The sequence below is a fragment of the Setaria italica genome, chromosome IV, assembly GCF_000263155.2.
Source record: "Setaria italica strain Yugu1 chromosome IV, Setaria_italica_v2.0, whole genome shotgun sequence".
Taxonomy (NCBI): Eukaryota; Viridiplantae; Streptophyta; class Magnoliopsida; order Poales; family Poaceae; genus Setaria; species Setaria italica.
This window is the reverse complement of record NC_028453.1, coordinates 32581370-32595399: the sequence shown is the minus strand read 5'-3', so window position 1 is coordinate 32595399 and position 14030 is coordinate 32581370. Positions and strand designations below refer to the sequence as shown.

Sequence of the window (14030 nt, the reverse complement as noted above, 5' to 3'; positions counted from 1 at the left end):
CTAGTTGCCGAATCGACACCGGTCGATCGGCCGCCCCGTGCGCTGCAGCTGCAGCACTCAGACCGTCCGTTTCAGTTCGTTCCGGCCGACCCGCTTCAAGATCTCTAGTTCTTATCTGTCTCTCAGGTAGCTAAGCGACAGTATGGATGTGAAATTGACATCCTCACGATAACACTCCTCAGGCTGCTACTCTAAGAAAAAGGCACTGAAACACTGACTCCGAGTCGCTGATCACAGGTGAGGTGACACGGCGAGGCGGGGTACAGCGACAGCAGAAAGAACACAGGGAAAAAAAACGTGACATTTAGTGGGCCTCCTGGGCTGAAAACCTGAAACTGAAATAGTGCGTGGGCTGTTGGCATTGGGCCTCCTATAGCTACAACTAAGCGGAGTCCCACACTCCCCTGCCTTTGTAGTACTAGTAGCTGTTGTTAGTTCCTAATCAGTTACGGCGTCTCTTTCTTTCACGAAATCTTTCATGGAATGAGAGGGAAAGAAATGACATAACAGTGCAAACGTGACCACGATTCTTTTCTTATGAGAGCACAATAAAGATGCGCCCACTCAGCATATACTACTAAAACGATCCATGGATCAGTTGGTTCGCACCACATGCCAACAAGTTTATTTTTTCAAGATCGGCATGTCAACGTTTTGGACCAGGAATTTCACCATCGTTTCCGGGGCAAAAAAGAAAAATGCGCACTCAATATTCCTGGGAAATTTATAGAAAAAGGATAAGCTGGTTAAATTACAAGGGCATACATATTGTGGGTTGTGTACGCTGCCTGGCATAGGGACCAAAGGCTTACTGAAATACATGCACTATTTCACTAGCACATTCCTCTACTTACTACTGACTAATCATACACCCGTACGGCACTGAACGCTAAAAGCCTCCAAGCTAGGCTCCCAACAAAACTGACGTTCAGAAACTGCAGACGAGCCGACACCAGGTAGCAGTTCATGGGTGCTTGACGTCTTGGGTGTAGATGTAATCCGTGTGCATCTCTGCCCATCTCGCCGTCTCACACCGCGCCTCGCCAGTGCCTGCGCTCCCTCTGCTCCCTGCTGATCCCCTGGCGCCGCCGCCGCCGCCGCACGGCTCCTGCAGATTATTCAGCAAACAGAACAGCAGTTATTTTATCAACTCTGTGCATAACTGCATGTTCATCGGGGTAGTGTTCACAGTTGTTAAATACTTGTGCCATCCAATGGCATGTAAAAACGTGGAGGGTAATAACATGCCTGTGCTCCGTTAATCATATGGTTTTATACGCGGATTAGCGTGCGGAATCGTTATCGGCTGCATCAAGAATGGTGACACTGTTGTGGGTGCCACGCCATGCGTATCAGGGAGCTGCTCCCCATGCTATTGTCCTCCAAGCTCTCAACACAAGCAAAGATTAAAGTAGCAGCTGCAGCAGCTGAACGATGCATTTTTTTTAATGCACAGTGGAAGCGTATATCCCAGCAGGAAGCAGCGCTCTGTCCTCAAGGAGCAAAAGAATGTGCGAAGATACATGCATTCGCCTTGGCGCAGCAGTTGCAGAGAGATACTTTTAGCAGAGAGTAGCTTGCAAGGTTCAGAGATATGCTCATCACTCACCGGAGTTGCTGCTGTTCCAGCGCCATGGCTGCTGCCGAGGCTACCGGGGTCCTGCTCCTCCTGCCCCGTCCACAAGAGCTTCCTGGACTGAACACCCTGGGCCAGCAGCAGAGCCACAGCCATGCACAGAAGACAGGCCACCGCCATGGCCGCTGTTCTTCTCCCGTGCATCATCGTTGTGCCTCCACCAAAAAAAACGAAAGATTGCCAGCTGCTCCGGTTTGATCTCCTTCCTAATCCTATCTGTGTTTCTACCAGGCTCTCTCACCACTTTCTCTGCGCTGACTGCTGCCGTGGCCAACAGAACCAGGAAGAACATATATATAGGCGATGGCAATGGAGGTTGGGGAGGGAGGAAGCGCTAGACGATTGGGGTTTCTTGGGAAAATATCTCTCATGCGCCATGCGCATGCCCTTGCCCCGATGAGATAGCGGTAAAACAAAAATTTGGTACGTGTGCATCGCCTCGGGGTGCTGAAACATCCACTGTACGCACTCTGATCCGATTAAGTAGCTTAGCCCAATAACCCATCCAATCCAGTAATCCGGATTAGTACAACTACTTCCGTCGTAGAGACTCTGACTGTGTCTGAACAAGTACTCAAATTGCTCTAAGAAATCATGGATTATACTCAAATCAGCATCAATAAGTTCCCGAATTTAAAGTGATGATCCGACAGCCCATCTACCCGGTGCGCCACCACCGCAATGCTCATGTTTGACTTTTTGCAACGTTCGCATGCACCCGAGCATCTTGCCAGGACACGACCCGGGAACGAGGCTCCTCTCCTCCCCCTGCACGCCCAGCCCGAGAAGAAAATTTAACGCGGTTGACCGAGCGGAGGAATGAGCGAGGGGAGACACGAGCAAGGAAGACTGAGACGCGCAAGTAAATGGCGTCTCGGGGCTCGGCGGGCCTCCGTTCGCAGGGGAGAGGAGAGGAGACCTCTCCGTCGGGAGCCGCGCGATGAGCGGCTAATCAATGGGTTCCGATCCGAAGTCAAAGTCTCAAATCAGGTGCCGGCCGTGCGCGAGCTTCCATCCCCTTCTCCCTCCCAGGGATGGCAGCGCTTGGACATGGTTGGGGAACGGGACAGCAGTGCCCTTCCCACGGGAAACTAAATCAGCACATGTCTATGCACCCACACGTGTCATGGGTGAAGTGTAGGGCATGCATATGGTTGGAAGGCAGCTCTTTTTTATTTTTTTATTTTTATTTACTATAGTAGGGTCAAGTTCTCCTTCTAAATGTAGAAATTGGGAGGCAGGATGGGGAGCAACTCAAATTTACGGTGTGCAAAGGTTTCATGCGGTTGATTTCCTACAGCACGACTTCCCACGTGGTGCGGTTCCCCGTCCATGTAAATTAATAAAAAAGTGATAACTTTTTGAAAAAAAGAGTTGGAAAACAAAGTTCGAGGATAAGTTTTTTTAAAAAAATTGGAAATAAAAAGTTTGTGAACAAAAAATTTGGAGGGAAAAAGATTTTCAAGACAAAAATTGGAAAAACAAAAATTTAGAAAACCAAAATAAAAAAATTACAAATTTTTTAAAACAAAAAGTTTGTCAACAAAGTTTTGAAGAAAAAATTCACAAGACAAAGGATCTGAGAACCAAAAAATTGGAAGAAAAAACTTTATATAGACAAAAAAAATTGAAACAAAAAAATAGACAACAAAAAATTAAAGAAGGGGAAGATAAAAAGAGAGAGAAAAAAGAAGAACACGGTCCCGTGTCCCTAGCGGAGTTCGTCACGTCGGACAGGAGCAGCTCGCTGCGGTCCTGGTGGAGCTCGTCACACCGGCTGGGAGGAGCTCGCCACGGACCCGGTAGAGCTTGTCGCGCATGCCGGGAGGAGCTCGCCAGGATCTGTTGCCCTGTACGCCTCATGGTCCCCGTGCTCCTTCCCCACACATGCAGATAATCCCGCCACCGTGCCCCTACGGGCGGAGCCTCGCTGCTCCCTTGCCCCACCGCTGGCGCGCTCACCATTGGTCGGAGCTGCCCCTGGCACATAGAACTCCCTCGGTGGTGGATCTCGTGGAGAGAGAAGTGGAAAAGACAAAAGGAAGGGGAACGGGAGGGAAGAGAGTGAGAGCGAGAGCGAGGGGAAAGAAAGTGAAAAAGGCAGGGCCCGCATGATGGGTGGACCGATGGTGTCACCCATGAGGACGAGAACGTTTGGTTCGGTCGACTGTAGAATTGACATCGTGGCAGGATAGTCTAGTGACGGATGGTGCTTCGTGGATGTAGCGGTGATGGCGTGGGATATTGACGGACGCGGTTGCGTGCCCACTAGTGGTGGCTAGAGTCTGCAGGTCACGGTTGAAGGAAGGAGGATGCGGAGGGATAGATTGCTGGGATGGTGATAGTAGTGATGGCGGAAGGCGGGACAGGTGGTATGATGCGGGTGGAGGAAGGGAAACTAGAAGATATGAAGATGGCAGCACGAGAAGAAGGAAGCTAACTAGAAGAGAAATTGCACGATCATTTCAACAAGGCTGCCGTGTTCTTATTTTATATCCATTTTTAATATGCATTTCTTATTTATAGCATATGTAAGAAAAGAAGTTCCTGCACGTCTAATACCATGATGTAAGTAGGAAAGGAATAGAAGAGAGAAATAAACAAACGTGACCCTTATGCTGCTTTAACTTATTGTAACCCACTATCACGTCCTTAATTTCCGTTTTATGCTAGATATGGCTTCCCTTTCAACTGTTAATGGACTGTTTCTCTTGAACTCACCACGCTAGCTTATCATGTTATGCTACAACGGGATTGCCCATCGCCATCCTATTCCTATATAGGTCACTGTACCTTTTGTTTCCCTTATTAGTAATCTTAATAACAAGGAGCAAAGACATTCTTAATGTCTCCACGCGATTGCTTTAATTTTAATTTGCTTGGTGATGACGTTTTGCAGTTATTTTGTTTTAATTTGACCTTGCAAGCGTCACAGATCGAAAACCATGGCTGTACTGAAAGCTGAAGGCACTAACAATTGTGGATGACAAAAGGCATTTAGCCAGCTAACCATATCCATATCCTGCCCATTTCTATATTGAAGGTCTCTCATCTATGGAAGGCATCAGCCATTGGCGTCACTCAGAACTGTTTCCCATCAGCTGAAAACCGAGGCAAGGAAGGATAGCAGGAAGCTATGGTAGTACTCCCTCCGTTTCAAATTGTAGATCGTTTTAATTTTTTTAGATTCATAGATATTATTATTATTATGTATCTAGATGTACACTATATCTAGGTGTATAATAATATCTATGAACCTACAAAAGTCAAAACAACCTATAATTTGGAACGGAGGGATTATTTGACTGTCAAGAGAATTTTTGCATGGTATATTTTCATGGCCAAAAAGATACGATTGAAGTGTAGATTAACGTAGGCTTCATTGGCGTCGGTAAAATGTTTTCTTCTTATTAATATGTGCCGGAATCTTTCCGAGTCTTTCGAAAAAAGAAGAAGTGCAGATTAACTGAATGATTTAGACACCAGCAACTGTCATTATTCCTGAATATCTGATGACGACTTCTTAGAAGCGTTAGTTTCTAGATAACATAGCTATCAATCAAAACAGCGTGGTGGTCGGCAAAGTACTAAAGCAATGTTTGGCTAAGACAGTAACCTGCTGTTGTGCTCATGGTGATGGTGGTCGTTGGGGAAATTGGGTAAGACAGAGCCTGGTGTTTCAAAAGTTGATGGTCAGCTTGAGTCGCCATAAACAACCATATGCCGTCTGATTTCTAACCTCTGCTTTAGATAATTGTATACATACTGTCCTAAACTTCTGTGGCACCTGCTCAAAAGAATTGTTTTTCTGTGGTACTCCATTCCACACAGTACAAATTTTGCTTTAGACAGCTCCAGTTGTCTTAGGCATACACCATACTGGACCAGAATTGTATATTGTCACTAATGGCCTTGGCAGGTAAGCAAATAAAAACTTATTAATTATGGTATGCAAACTAGGCCTAGGAGGCCTAGGAGATATCATATTTGTGTAGATTGTCGGTTCACAAAAAATACCATATGAATTGGCAAAAAAAAAATTGCTGCTGTTGGAATCATGCAGAGATTGATGTTGCAACCATCATTTTTCAGTCTGATGATGTCTGTCAGGGAACTATGCTTGTGTGTCTGTGACTGTGTGTAAGCAAAACTAGCTCTCTAGTCTTTACAAAACTGAATAAAATATATGAATCAAATTAAAGGTCCCTATGTGACGCCAAACTAAAGGATTGACCAAACAGTACCAGAAATATCACAATCATGCAGCATGCATGCACCCAAATCACCAAAGTGCGCCAAACAGTTGGCTTATTACTGGCATTATTTGGTTTTTTTATTTACCAAGTGTTTTCTTTGTGGCGTCACTATATGAAAACATATTGCTGTCATATCTTAACGCGAAAAGGAATAAAGGCAACGTCATCGCTGCCTTGTCACAACAAGTGCGCAATTCTTGTCCTCTTGCTTACTTGAGTAAAATGTAAGCTCTGAAACATGACTACATGAGATCGAGAGTTAGCTCACCAAAAAGGGAAAAAAAAGACGCAAAATTTGTCAAGCCCATGCTTGAGGCTCCATAAGCAAGATCATTTTCCAAAGCACTCGCACATACCTGAACCTGATTGAAAGCATGCATACTTTGCGTGCAAATTTCCGGTGAGAAAGTGGCAGGAATTGAGGTGACTTCATGGCAGAAATTTCCACCCGCGAGGAAGAAGAAGAACATTTCTGAATAAAGGCTTATCTCCTCCCTTTATCAGCCTACGATTATTGGCGTGTGGTACTTGTGACAGATAGAAATTTTGCCATCAGAGGACAATGACGTGTGCCGAAAAAATCGACAGGATAATCCTGCATGAAGACGCAACAGGACGCAAAAAGACAGGTTATCGCTCTCACCACAATGCCTGTTAGCTTTAGCGCCCTTTTTTTGAAGTTTAAAGGAACTCACTCACCTCAAATCTCCATTCTCCATACATCATCTCCCTCCCTCCATTGATCGAAAGACTCAACCTTTAAATACGGCAAAGCTCTTCCCAATCATCTCCTCCTCATTGCAACTTTTGCAGAGCTGCCTCCTTCTTAATACAACGTATTCTTCTCGAAAAAACTTTTGCAGAGCTGCCTGCAACCGCTAGAGCTAGCGCTTCCAATCATGCAGAGAGACATGGCGACGTTGGCGCGCCACCCGCTCGGCGCGGCGGACTTCGCGAGCTTCTACTTGCTGCCGCACGGCTACTCGGGCGGCGGCGGCGGCGATGGCCTGTGGTGCAGCTACAGCTGCCACGGCGCGGGTGCCGGCGGCGGCTCCGTGTCGAGCGTGGGCGTGGGCACGGGCGAGGTGGAGCCGCAGGCTGCCGGTGGCGCTGCAGTCGCGGCCGCCGCGCGCGACGGCGAGCGGAGGGCGAGGCGTCAGGCTTCGAACCGAGAGTCAGCGCGGCGCGCACGCGCGCGGCGGAGGGGCCAGCTGGACGACCTGTCGTCGCGCGTCGCGGAGCTCCGCGCCGCGAACGCGCGGCTGGCCGTGGAGCTGAACCGCGTGGCGGCCGCGCGCGCGCGGGCGGCGCGGGAGGGCGCGCGGCTCAGGGAGGAGGCGCGCGCGTTGCGGGAGAGGCTCGACGCCGCCGAGGCGGCGAAGAAGGCGAAGGAAGCCGGCGACGAAGGAGAAGCCGGGACGCCGCCAACGGACTAGACAAGCGTTGGGCCCGACGGCAGAAGAGAGGATCATCGCCTTTTGTGCATAGCTGACTATGGTGAGAAGAGACAAGTGATCGTCGAGCTCCTGAGGTTGCTCACTCTCTGAATCGATCTCGGAATCACCGTCCATGCTTTTGTTGGATATATACATGATCTGACCGATCATAAGGTCAGAGCCTAGTATGAGTTACTATAGCAGATAGATTTGGAGCCTTAGACGCTGGTTATTACACCAGTTTGCAATGCAGTAAAACTCTCTATTCGAATTATATATTGTTTCATCTGAAATTACCACGGCCATTGCGTATATATACCAGTGCAAGGATCGGATGGTAGTTTTCTGCAACACAGCATGAGGGTAGCCGCCGGCGACCAGCGCCGGCCGCCGCCGACCCAAAGCTTTCTCGAGGACAGGCGAGACAAAGCTCTGGTCTTGGACACCATTGGCCAGCAGCAGCTTTTCCCCCCCGGCATCAAAGGGCCAAGTGTAGTATCGTACAAACAGGGGCCATGACAGGAGATTGGTCATCCATGGCTCCATTGTTCAGAGTTCAGGCACTGAAACGTCACCGGTATCCGTCCATCTGCATTCCTATTCGTCATTGCACGGTGCAAAGTGCAGTGCAGGCATCGGTGCAAAGGTTGTGCAACAAAAAGCCACATAGCTCATGTCAGTAGATAGAGCTAGAATAGAGAGGCTGCGGATGCGGTGTATCCTCGCTGCTAGTCCAACCAAAAACCACTACTACTGGTTGCCAACCACCACGAGGAACACCTGCTGGAAGAATCAAAGCTGGACAGGCATGACACGACGCACCGCGGCACCGTGTCAATATCAGCTAAAGTTGGTACATGTATCAAAACGAGGCCGGTTCAAGTACTACCTCCGCCCTTAAATGTACTATAAGTTTTTTGCCAAAAAAAAACCTATTTGTTCGAGATTCCTAGCAACTTCGCAGTATGAAAAATCAGAAGGTCAAACAAACAACGTATTTCTCGTGCAACTTCTGAAAAAGTTTATATGGAAAACTGGAAAGCTCAGTTTTAAAAGTTGATGTTAAACACATCTTCTAAAAGTTAGTGTTGACTTTTCAGGAAAAAAAAAGCTAGCAGCAACTTTTCAAAAAAGCTCAAAAGCTGCAAGGCACCCAAATCAAAACTCCTAGCTGACCATCAGTCTGCCCCTTCAGAGTTCAGAGATTTTTTCAAGAGACGAACCACAGGAGGATTCACCTGATCACCACAGGCGGCTGCAGCTGCCGAGCCGTTAGCCATCGCTATTATTAGCACCAAAGGGAGTGAAAAAGATTTGCAGCAGTGTCTCATAATTCCAGTGTAACCATGCTTCATTTTGCTGACTGAACTATCGAACAAGGTAAACGCTTAAATATTGAACAGGGTAAGCTGCACAGACACACGATTCCTACTTGCCTAATTGCGGCCTTGCAGAATTTGTCGCATTTCTTTCACGGCAGTATATCATATCTGACCTGAGGCATGGAACTTGTATCAGTTACTTGATTTGTATAGCAGAAGTCGAGCTGCAATCTCATCCGCGGTGGTGAAACATAGGGCCAGTTTGGCAGGAATCCAGCTCCAGCTTCTCCCGCGGCTCCAGCTAAACCTCTACCAAATCGTTTGGTCAAAAACGGCTCCACCCTTGGAGCACTAGAGGAGCCGGAGCCGTTTTATATGGAGAGCCAGAGAAAAAAAAAAGTGGCTCCTCAGAAGCCGAAGCCGTACCAAACTGGCCCATAGGGTCTGTTTGGTAGAGCTCCAGCTCTGAAAAAATAGCTCCAAATTCATAGATCCAGCTAGCTCCGCTATAGAGCTGCTCCACCGTGGATCTAATATCTCAAAAAGCGTTTGGTACAGCTCCATTCTTGTCTTTATCTCACTGGCAATTTGGGCCCATTCATCAGAATAAAAAAATATCTCCTTCCTGACGCTGTAGCACGCATGGTTGAGGTGCTGGCGGGCACGGCCTCGCCGGCGGCCTCGCGCGCGCTGGCGAGCGCGGCCGCGCCGGCGGCCAGGTGCGGGGCGGGGCTTCGGCGGGCGGGGCGGTGCTCCGACGGGCGGAGCGGGGCGGCGGGCGGGCGCGGCCTCACCGACGGCCGGGTGTGGGGCGGGGCTCCGGTGGGCGGGACGGCGCTCCGGCAGGCGGCGTGCTGGCAGACGCGGCCCCGCCGGTGGCCAGGCGGGCGGGTGCGGGGGGCTTCGACGGGCGGGTGGTGCTCCGACGGGTGGAGCGGGACGGCGGGCGGGCGCGGCCTCACCGGCGGCCAGGACGGCGCTCGAGCGGGAGGGGCGCGCGGGCCGCCGACGAAGCGAGACGGCGCTCCGGCAGGCGGGGCGGTGCTCCGACAGGTACGGGGCGGCGGTCCGACGGGCGGGGCGCGGCGGGGCTGCGGCGAGCGGGGCGCGGCCATGGCAGCGCGAGAGGAAGCTGTGAAGAAATAGAACGAACCGGTCATTTTCCACTAATGAGTGGCAGTGGTGGGTAATTTCCTCCAACTCCACCAAATTTGATTTCGTGGAGCACCCCCTGAGGTGCTCTACCAAATCCATGGATCTGGGGGTAGATCCACCGTTTTCGTGGAGCAGATCCGTGGTGGAGTTGCTGGATCTAAAACCATTTGGCTGAAAAATTCTAGAGCAGAGCTATTTTTGAGGATCTGGAGCTGCGTGGAGCACTACCAAACAGGCCCATAATATCACTGACAGGCATGCGTGGAGCACTACCAAACAGGCCCATAATATCACTGACAGGCATTTGAACAGGACCATCAGCAGAAAATATGGGGAAATAACCTTCAGGTATACCTCAAGTAGAGCCCGAATCAGGAGAATACAGAAGATCCACTATCAGTTGAAAACTTGGAAACAAAAAGTGGAAAAGCTTGAAACGATCATTATGGAACAGCATGGACGTTTATAGATTTATAAACTACTTCTACTGCTACAATAGAAGTGGGAAAACATAAAGCCATAAAGGAGATCTAAAAGCCAGAACTATTGAATATAGCCAGCAGGATGATGTTTATATCAAGATTAGCAGTGATCAATAATGTTAACTTAAAAATGCTCACAGCTGGCAACTAGATTAATACTCAGTAGTAAGCATTAAGTTGTAATGTAACATCAGTATTATGCCTCCTCATTTTTATTCTTGAGGCATATAAGAGAGCTTCATCTAATGTAATACTCTAGTAGCAACAAGACTGTTCTGTTCCAGCATGTTCCTACAGGTTGATACCATTGTGTGAAAAACATTGCATTATGGGCCTATTTGGATTGACCCCTGGAAAAGTTACCTGCTCCAGGCAGCACTCCCAGGCGCTTGATTCCAAGCGCCTGGTGCTGGATCGGTCTGCCTGGGCAAGTGCTCCCAGGCCAGGGAGACACCCAAACAGCCCCTACATGCTAGTTAGTAGTTACAGAACATATTGAAGTCAATAACAGTTGAAAATCAAGTATTTTGCAATAACTATTTTAAATTCAAAACAACCATCTACTGCAAAACACTGCTGCTATAACAAGTATTATTAAGTCACCTGATCTGACATTAGTTGTCTATTAATTGTCCAAACAGTCAGGGGGCACACAGATTACTGAACAGAATGGATGGCTACTAGTACTCTAGAAAAAGGGCACATTTGAAGGCAATCCAAAACTAAAAGACAGAACTATTGAAACAGTAAGCAGGCTGACGTTCGTATCAAGATCACCAGAGTAATATAGCTAGTAACTAAGGTTTCTTAAGAGCTATTCACCACATTGCAGATACTGAGTAAAAATGGTAAGCACTAAGTACAGTTTAATATATAATCAATGTTATGCCTCCCTCTCATTTTTTCCCTGAATAACCATAAGAGAACCCATCTAGTATTCTAACAATTTTTTTTTCTCCCAGCATCTAACCATAAGTCACCTGATCAGACATTAGTCATCTATTAATTGTCCAAATAGTCAGTGGGCACAGATCACTGATGGTTACAAAGTAGTACTCTAGAAAAGGGCACACATGAAGACAACCCAAAACCAAAAGCCAAAACTATTGAACAGTCAGCACGCCAAAGTTTGTATCAAGATCACCAGAATAATGTAGCTAGTAACTACACTACTACAGTCTACACTAGTGACTAAGGTTTATTAAGAGCTATTCACCCCATTGCAGATACTGAGTGAAAAATGGTAACACTGCCTCCCTCTCATTTTTTCCCTGAATAAGCATGAGAACCCATCTAGTATTCTAACAATTTTTTCTCTCCCAGCGTGTTCCTGCAGGTTGGTCTGCAAATCTGCAATAGGTATCCAAGTACCAAAAAAACATAAATCAAGCATACCATTTTAAATTTCTGACAACCATCTACTGCTAAACAGTGATTGCATACTTCATTTGCCTACTTTCCTTTCAAAACACTTGTAAATTGGTTCAGATATCTTTTGGGGGGTAAACTGAATTTTTAATACATCAATTGGGATTATGCCTATGCGAGAATTGTACCACCTAAGAGTGGGTCAAATGAGTTCACATAAGAAAACTAACTTTGTATCAAGATCACACAGAAAAACGTATCTGGTAACTAAGGTTTCTTAAGAGCTAGATTCACCGCAATGCAGATACTGAGTAAGCACTGAGTACATTTTAATATAAAATCAGTGTCATGCCTCCCTCATTTTTTCCTGAATAAGCATAAGAGAACCCATTTAATACTCTAACAACACTGTTTTCTTCCAGCGTGTTCCTGCAGGTTGATCTAGTTGTAATAGGTAACCATGTGCAAAGGACACTGCAGAAAAAACATAAAATCAAATGTACCATTTTACATTTTTGAACAATCATCTACTGCTAAAGTGACTGCATACTTCATTTGGCTACTTGCCTTTCAAAGCACTTGTAAATTGGTTTCAACTTTTTTAGAGGGTAAACTGAACTTCAATACATCAACTGGGATTATGCTAACTGGAGAATTGTACAACTAGTAGGGCAGCCTCTTTTTTTTTTTTTTTTTTGCGGCGAGTAGAGCAGCCAAGTTCACATAAGCAAACAATTACATAAAAATATAAATAGCAGTCTAAGCAAATCTTAGCTTAACATACACACTGTTGTTTCAGTTGAAGCCAACAGATAGGCTTGGCTAAATTGAGACCTCATGCACAGAAAACAAGTAGCTGCAATGTTTATTCTGATATTATGATGGATGGCACTCGCCGAGCAAGCAACTACCAGCAAACATTCTACGATCAACCTCTGAAAAACAATAAGAAAGAGTTTGCTATATTATTGGAGCAACAAGATGTATTTACAAATGTTACGACAATTGTTCTTACCATTCAACTCCCAAGAACAAACAGCTAAATCCTGAAAAATCTCATACCATACAAGTACTGCTATTGGCGTGCAATCAATGAGTGAGGTTTCTCACTTCTGTGAAACAATGGAATTGCATCCAACACCTACCACAAATCCACCTTGTTCACATTTGCATCAGGCCACCCAGCTGTGCTGTTGAGATGGAACGGCGCCTCGCCCTCCGCCGCTCGTACTCAGGGTCATCAGTGGGCAGCTCGTACCGGCACACCGGGCACGAGTTCCGTATGGCAAGCCACGGCCCAATGCAGGCTCCATGGTAGAAATGCGCGCACGGCAGCCGCGTGGCGAGCTCCCCCTGCGCGATCCCGTCCTTGCACACGGCGCACCCCTGCGCAGCCTCCTCCCCTCGGACGGCCACCACCTGGAGCCGCTCCACCGCCGCGCGCGCCGCCGGCGGGGCTCCACCCACCGCCGCGTCCGCCAGGTGCCCCGGCAGCACCTCGAACTCGTCCTCATCCAGCGGCACCGGGAGCAGCTCCCAGCCGACACCGCCCCGGAAGATGCCGTCGAGCTCCGCGTCGCCTTCGCCGAAGTCGAACGGCGGCCCGTCGGAGAAGATCGAGTCGTCGTCCCCGCTGTCGATCCCCTCCATCACGCCCAGCATCTCCCGCTCGTCGACGAACCCGAACACGTCGGCGTCGAGGTCGATGTCGACTCCCAGTCCTCGCCCTCCGCCTCCACCACCGCTAGCAGCAGCTCCACCCCTGCCGCCGACGCCAGGGGCAGCGTCGGCGATGTCCTCCCACTCGAATCCGTGGTCGGCGAGCTCGGCCTCGAGGCAGTCCCAGAAGGGCGGGGAGGGGGGCTGCGAGGGGGAGAGGCCGCTGAGGTCGGGGTCGGAGTCGAAGGAGAAGGGGGAGCCCGGGGTGGGGGTTAGGGTTCCGAGGTCGAAGCCCCCGGGGGAGAGGAGGTTGCGTGGGCAGGCGAGATCCTCCTCGATGGACTGGGAGAGGGTGACGTAGGAGAGATCGCCGAACCCGTCGTCGCCGACGTCGAGGAAGAGCTCGTCGCCGAAGTCCGCCATGGGAGGCGGGCGGCGGCGGCGGCGCGGCGGTGGGGAGGGGAACGGATGGGGTGGTGGTGGTGCGGCCGTCGCCGTGTGAGGCGTGGCGTCCCCGTCTCGAGTTCGGTGTGTTGGGTCTGCCCACTCCTCACGCCGTCACGCGGACCGCGGACGCGGTCAGACGTCTCCGCCTTCGAGGTGCCTTAGCAATACGTCTTCCTGCTTTGTTTACGTAAACGTTGAATACGTCTTCAGGTTGCGTTTGCGTAGGCCAACTGGCCAAGCCTCGCAGGCTCGCACAGCACCACATCCAC

General features: G+C 48.9%; 3 protein-coding genes across 3 annotated transcripts; 1 reads left to right on the top strand and 2 right to left on the bottom strand.

Annotated features, from left to right (window-relative positions):
• Nucleotides 1-710: 710 nt before the first annotated feature.
• LOC101773253 (phytosulfokines 1) lies at nucleotides 711-1888 on the bottom strand. Its single transcript, XM_004967103.3, has 2 exons — nucleotides 1610-1888; nucleotides 711-1108 (listed from the first exon to the last, which is right to left on the bottom strand). The coding sequence occupies exons 1-2, from the start codon at nucleotides 1781-1783 to the stop codon at nucleotides 965-967; spliced, it is 318 nt and encodes a 105-aa protein (XP_004967160.1). The 5' UTR covers nucleotides 1784-1888; the 3' UTR covers nucleotides 711-964.
• Nucleotides 1889-6803: 4915 nt separating this feature from the next.
• On the top strand, nucleotides 6804-7328 carry LOC101772841 (bZIP transcription factor 44-like). The gene has a single exon (XM_004967102.2). The coding sequence runs from the start codon at nucleotides 6804-6806 to the stop codon at nucleotides 7326-7328; it is 525 nt and encodes a 174-aa protein (XP_004967159.2).
• A 5263-nt stretch (nucleotides 7329-12591) lies between these two features.
• On the bottom strand, nucleotides 12592-13862 carry LOC101782824. Its single transcript, XM_004965758.3, has one exon. The coding sequence runs from the start codon at nucleotides 13735-13737 to the stop codon at nucleotides 12817-12819; it is 921 nt and encodes a 306-aa protein (XP_004965815.1). The 5' UTR covers nucleotides 13738-13862; the 3' UTR covers nucleotides 12592-12816.
• Nucleotides 13863-14030: the final 168 nt, after the last annotated feature.